Raw genomic sequence first — 6,683 nt, 5'->3', positions numbered from 1 at the left:
AATGGATCTGTTTGAGGTGCGGCGTTTATTTTGTACAAGTGCACAACATGCAATTTTGTTTTTTACAGAAATGGACGTGTCCATTGAAGTAAGGCATTTATTTTTAACAGCTATTGAAAACTTTCTCAGGCTTCACTCCACCATCTAGTGGTGAGTTTATGCATTGGAAAGAACCTGTTGCCATCGCATCTTTGACCGGTCACTATGCAATAAAAAACAATTATTGACATTGTTTCTAGTTTGCAGAAGAAAAGACGCACATCAAGTGAGTCATAGCGCGGCAGCCGGTCGGTCGGGGTGGAGTGCGGCGGGGAGAGGAGGGGGCGGTTGGCTCGCCGGGGCTGGTGGGCTCGCTTTATCTCCACGCTTCACTTGTGTTTACGCTCCTGCGTGTAGAGAAGGAAGGAACGCTGCTCCCTGGCTGCCAGCCACTCCACGGGTATTTATAGCCCCCCCTCCTCATCAATGGGAAGTGTCACTCAAGGAATCCACGCAAAAGCATCATCCTCTTCATCATCACCATCCTCCTTGTTTCCAACTTGTGCCGAGCGAGCAGGGAGGGTCTGTCTGGAGGATGCACCCTGAGCCAGACGTCGGGAAGGATTAAGAGCGTCTTATGGAGGTAAAAGTGCTTCTTTGTTTGGATGTGTTTGGTTTCATATCTGTCATTGTTGTTAAGGAATGTTCACTTGCGCCGTAATTGGCTGATGGATGAATTGCAACACTTGAAGTGCACTAAGTGTGTGTGTGTGTGTCTGTGCTCACGCATTGTGAGCCATGGGGAGCTATTCAAAGCAAAAATAGATCACAGCCAGCGACTCCAATCTGCACATTGATCATTTCAGCCATTTGTCAGCAGTCATTGTTTGAGAATGGAGAAATGAGAAATCAATTCCACAGTTTTGCTAGTCGGCACTCATCAAACATGTATTTTCTTTTATTATCACGCCATTTGGAATGCAGCTTGCATACGAGTGCGGGCATTTCACTTTATTTCGTTTTATTTTATTAGGATCTAACATGGCATGCTTATGCAAACGTTTCATTTTAATAATTCCAGTTATTGGATTATGGATTCTATTTTTTACTAAATGTTAAAATTATATCATTCATCATCAATCCAAGTGTAAAATTGTACTTGTTATATTTTATTGGTAACCCAGGTGACAAATATTTGTTGTATTATTTTTAAACCATTCATTCGACGTTTTTTCAGTCGATATTCAAGCGCTGAATTTAATTTCGACGTCAACCTAAGTCCCTGATTTTAGCTTATTTATGTTGTAATCCATTCTATTGTCAGCCCTAGTGACTCATTGTGTATTTTAGGCCAATTTATTCAATTGTATTAAATGGTCAGACATTGCCTTGTGCACAATCAAGGCAGAGGCTGGGTACTCCCTGGATTGGTCGCCAGACAGTCAAACAAGCACTGTGACCGATGGGAAGGCAGGGGGATGGGATTCAAACCGAGAACCCGAGAACTGTGAGACAGATGTGTAAAACACCGGTTCCTCGCTATGTTCATTTCATTGTTTCATTGGCGTGTGACCTGCAGTCGTGCGCTTTCGTCAAACTGTTGATGTTCGACGAGTGACTCACTGCTTTGCCTTGGCTTCCTCCTCATTCTCTTTCAATCACTGCATTTGCTCCATCTTTTGGGACTTTTTGTGGAACTGGGACTTTTGATTTGATGAATAGCTAACAACTGTTTTTTTTTCCTGCCTCCTTGTCTCTGCCCAGGTATCTTTACATGTTGGATTGTTGCCGGCGTAGAGATGTTCACTAGTTCCAATCAGTCCCTGTCCGTCTCCCTCACGCCCACCCTCCGTTCGCCGTCCACATGCGGTCCAGGCGGACAGCAACGCGTGCACTCCTCCCTGTCCCTTCCGGAACCCGAGCCCTGGCGGAAGCAAATCCCGGCCGGCCGGCCCGGCCTGGCGCAGGGCGTCCGTTCCTGCTCCTTGCAGGTGCCGCACGGCGAGTTCCCGGAGCTCCCCGCCCGGGCGGCCAGCTTCGACTTGCCTCGCGACGGAGCGGATGATTCCGATCGAGGTTCGGGTTCCCCGAGCCCGCACGGCGTTCTTCGGCGCCGCGGTGGCCTCGTGGAGCAGAAGGACATCATCATGGCTCACCAGGCTCACAAGATCCAGAGCACACCGCAAGCTCGCAGAAAGGAGTGGGAGTAAGTTGTTCTGAACTCCTGTTTCTTACGAGTATCGTAGTTGAAGACATGGCGGGCGGGGTTGGATTTGCAGACTTCATTTGCAGTTAGCCCCCAAAGGTGAGCTTATATGTTCATCGCTTGAAATAGACTGCACCTGCTTCTGTGTGCTTTACTTCCAGTAACTGCCTTAGAATGAAAAATAATATGAATAAGAGTTTACTGGAACCTCCCGATGCAAAACATATATAATAATATTAAGAATATTAGTGATTTTTTTTTGTAATTTACTGAAAGTACACAGAAATTTAAGCACTGATCATTTTTAGAAAAATCAATACAAAGTAAATGCAATAAAATGTTGCATACAACTCATAATATTTAATAGTGGTAGTAATAATAAATAATAATCTTTGTATGGTGTGATATTATAATAATTATAAAAAGTGAAAAGAAAAATGATAAAAATATTGAGACAGACACACAGGAAGTGTTGTGAGTGAGTGAGTCACCTTGACAAGAAGTTTGCATACAGAACGAATTCTGTTCTTGTGCTGCTTATTTTTTTATTCGTTAAAGGTTCTGCAGGGAATCAATGAATCATGCAATCATTTCCAACCGATTCATGGCTTCAAACTATTTGTGTGTGTGTGCCCTGAGCATTGCGGCGAATGCAGGAGCAATTAATGGCCGTGATGAGTCGCTTGCCAACACTTGAGTATGGAGTGGCTCTCCATCAAGCCTAACCCCAGATCCCTCCACACTCACTTCCTCCCTCTTCTGACACCCACTCCATCCATCCATTCCAACAGTTAGCAGCCCCTTGTTTATTTGCAAGCCTCACTTTTTATTATAGCACATAACACGTTGGGAATGTGAAAGGATACGCCAAGCTGTGCTATTTTTTTTTTTTTTTTGGGGTGCTGATTGTATTGCGTTTTTTTGTCCATTAGGGGATGCTAGGGAATCAAAGTAGGAGAGCAGCAGGGTGGCTGGCATCTTTGGATGTGTTTGGGATTGACAACTTCGTTGCAAATTTCAAAGGGAGGAAAATTTTATTATACAGTACTATTTTATTTTCTCTTAATTGGAAACAATAGGTTTCAGAAGTCTGATGATAAACTAACATTATTATAATTATTATATCATTATAGTTGTGTGTTGTATGTATCCTATTTTTTATTTTTGTAGTTATTTTACATATAAATCTCTTAGTAGCATTCCATAATTTGTAATTATTTATTGAAAAAACATTTAAAAATGACTAGACCTATTTTTATAAAACAATACAAGAACAGCATTTCTCGAAATGTTTATTTTTATTATTAATTTATGACTCATTAATTCCGAATCAGAATTGATTACTTTTAATTGTGTTTAATCCTTTTCCAACCCAAGTCAAACTTACCTTTGATTTCTACTCCCCCCCTCCATTAATGAACATTTTGCTTTCATTCCACAGCATACTTAGTCATCCATTCGAGTGTCACTCATTGGTCCAAACAGCACGGATAGCCGTTGCTAGGGAACACCTAAGAGGAAAGAATATTTTAAACATAATAATACTCAAGCCACTTGAGTCAATGTTGCCTGAAAGCCTACGTGCAATTATATAAATGCACAAGTGTGTAAGTAAAGCCGCTTTATTGCTCAGCTTTGTGCACATGTTCTTGGAAGTTGACAGAACAGTTGAACAAAAGGTGTTCAATAATGTCTCAAATTGATTTGAATTGAAATGCAACCTTTTGGAGATGACCAGAATGCAAGGCATCTAAAAATTGAACATAGATTATAGTGGAAACTGGATCCCTAATTGATTTTCGGACTCAATTTATCCGAATGAAGGTCACGGGGGCGTACAGGAGCCTATCCTAATCTTTAATTACAAGCCATGGCTGACAACAAGGTACCTAACTGGGCACCTTTGAGATTCTTCACATTCCTCTTTTTGTCCATAAGGTGTTGGTAGCACAAAGCACAAACTATTTTAGTTACTGCACTTGTCCGCGCGTGTGACAAAAAGCAGATTTCTGTAGGAAGAGCCATTGTGAAAGATGTCTTTTGTTGGCACAAATAAAAAGAACCGGAGCAGGAATTGAAGCCAGCCCGGTCGCTATGGAAACAGTCGACAGTTGGAGACGGTGCAGATCGGCAGAGAGAGAGAGAAAGCAGGAAGAGAGAGATGCTGTTTGCGAGGATGGACGGACAAACATTTCGCTGGATGATGATGTGTCTTATGTAAGAGCGCAAATTTGCCCATGCATTGAGACGTGCATGATAGCCAATCTTACACATCTTTTCAAACTTGATCTATTTTTGAATTGGTTAAAAAAAAAAAAAGGAAGTAAGAATTGTTGTTTGGGACTTTCTCCCAGACTTGTTTGCCTTCAGTTGGCTGCCATTTGGGAGACTTTATTTAGCATCTTAGCTTTTTCAATTTCTTTTATACACTAAAATCTTTTTCTGGAGGATTGGGTGATCATCTTAAGCAAAAGAATGCCAGGCTGAAGGGGGGGGGGGGGGGGGGTTCGCCCTAATGAGGTCTCACTTATTGCACCTGAGAAAACACTTTTTTTTCATCTTTGCTCCCAATAAAAGGAGCAGATCTATTTCATGATCTATTTTTACACTTGACTTTTCCTCCAATATTAGCACCATGGCCTACTTTTGAAATGTTGCTATAGTGCAAGCAATTACCTCTACTACTACTATTATTGATAGCAAAAAAAAAAAAATGGAAGTATTGAAAGTATGAAAAGCAACACCAAAAAAAAAAATGTGGATACATTTTCCTCATTGGCTTTTATGGTTATTTAATGTGTTTAACGCAGCAGTGTGATTGTAATTGCTATGGTAACGATGTGGACGTCCCAGGCGAGTCCATGTGGTGGGAGGGTTGTTGTGTTGAGCTGCGCTTCCTGACCACTTGTGCAGCTCACCAGTGCAGCAGGTGATCTTCACCATCCTCCTCCTCCTCCTCATCATCCTGCAGTTAGATGTGTGCGTGCGATGGCGCCACTCGGGCGTCCAACCAGCCTGGCAGAGTAGATTCACTTTTGGCTGTGATGCGTAAAGTTCTCCCCAGGACTTGCCGCGGATTTTTACGCGCATATCTTGATGCCAAAAAGTTGTTTTGAGCGCACCTCACAAACGGGACGTAATATGGAGTAACCCACAGCAATTGTGTTTTTTTTTTCAATTCTTTCGCTAGAATGGCTCGCTTCGGTGACGAGTCCGCCCCGAGCACTGTGGACTCCGGGGATGGAGACGCGGAGCGCGGCGGGGACGCGCTGGAGCCCGGGGCTGCGGCGGCGGCAGGAGGAGGAAGTGCCGACGCATCGGCCGCGATGACGGCGTCCATGAAGCAAGCCAAGGCGCAGCGGGCCCGGACCATGGCTCTATACAACCCGGTACCGCACCGGCAGAACTGCCTGACTGTCAACAGGTCTCTGTTCATCTTCGCGGAGGACAACATTATCAGGAAGTACGCGCGGCGAATCATCGAGTGGCCATATCCTTTACTGATCGAGGTGTGCTTAACGTGTCGGTTCAGAACCACGGACAGCACCGCAAACTTTTGTTCGTAACCAGTTGCTTTTAGCTAACATGTTTTATACGTCATTCAACTTCAAGTATTTATGTTTTCAAAAATAATATATGGACAAATATATTTAGACGCACCTTTATTAGAAATTAGCTTTTATGTATTTTTTTAAAGTGGTTAAAGCTACAATTATAACGTATTTTATTTGTGTCATAATGCAGCGCTACGAGAAATATTTTCTTTTTGCGCAGTTTCCCCCATTTTAATGTTTACGATATCAAATTATAATTTACCTTAAAGAGGAAAAGTTTTGAAAGAATTGTATTGAACAGATTGGGCTTTTTTTCTCCCCATCAAGTTTCATCCATTAGCGAATGAAGCTTGATGTGGTATACGTATTGTGGTCAGTTACGACTCCCAATATGATGTTAACTAATCTTATGACAATTATATGCTTTTAAACAGAACATGGTTCACAAAAACAACTTGAATGAGCAATCAGACCCATGGAAGTAGGATTTGATGGTTGCAATATTTCTCTTCCTGTCGTGGCTGTCCCAATATTTTTGTCCGTAGAGCCCCCGCATTGAACTCAATTGCCATGGTGTGCACAGGACACAAAGTTAGTGTGTGTGTTTGTGTACGCGGTGATCATTAGACCTAGCAGCAGCAGCAGCAGCAGCCTGTGGGGGAGGCTTGCACAGTGTGGGCACATGGAAGCACAGCTCTGGATGCCTTATAGTGCTCTGAGTGGGTGTCGGTTCAAATCCAGCTCAGCTGTTTTGTGCACTGTGTGTGTGTGGGGGGGGGGCGTGTGTATGTGTGTGTTTCTCTCCATTGAATCTGATGGAGTTTGGAGCCATGTTCTCTGCCCAAGCGCATTCGGCGGTGGATCACTCCAAACCAACACCCCCAGTTGTCTTCTGGTTACCTAACCAGTGTGGGAGTGGGGGGGGGGGGGGGCTAGTGGTCAAA

The 6,683-nt window shown here is 43.3% G+C and overlaps 1 protein-coding gene across 1 annotated transcript; it reads left to right on the top strand.

The window, feature by feature from the left end:
* Positions 1 to 5,174: 5,174 nt before the first annotated feature.
* On the top strand, positions 5,175 to 5,751 carry LOC133165838 (voltage-dependent R-type calcium channel subunit alpha-1E-like). The gene has a single exon (XM_061295732.1). The coding sequence runs from the start codon at positions 5,377 to 5,379 to the stop codon at positions 5,749 to 5,751; it is 375 nt and encodes a 124-aa protein (XP_061151716.1). The 5' UTR covers positions 5,175 to 5,376.
* Positions 5,752 to 6,683: the final 932 nt, after the last annotated feature.

This window comes from Syngnathus typhle, linkage group LG13 (assembly GCF_033458585.1).
Source record: "Syngnathus typhle isolate RoL2023-S1 ecotype Sweden linkage group LG13, RoL_Styp_1.0, whole genome shotgun sequence".
NCBI lineage: Eukaryota > Metazoa > Chordata > Actinopteri > Syngnathiformes > Syngnathidae > Syngnathus > Syngnathus typhle.
Note: the sequence above shows the minus strand (reverse complement) of the source record. Positions and strands in the feature narration are given on the sequence as shown.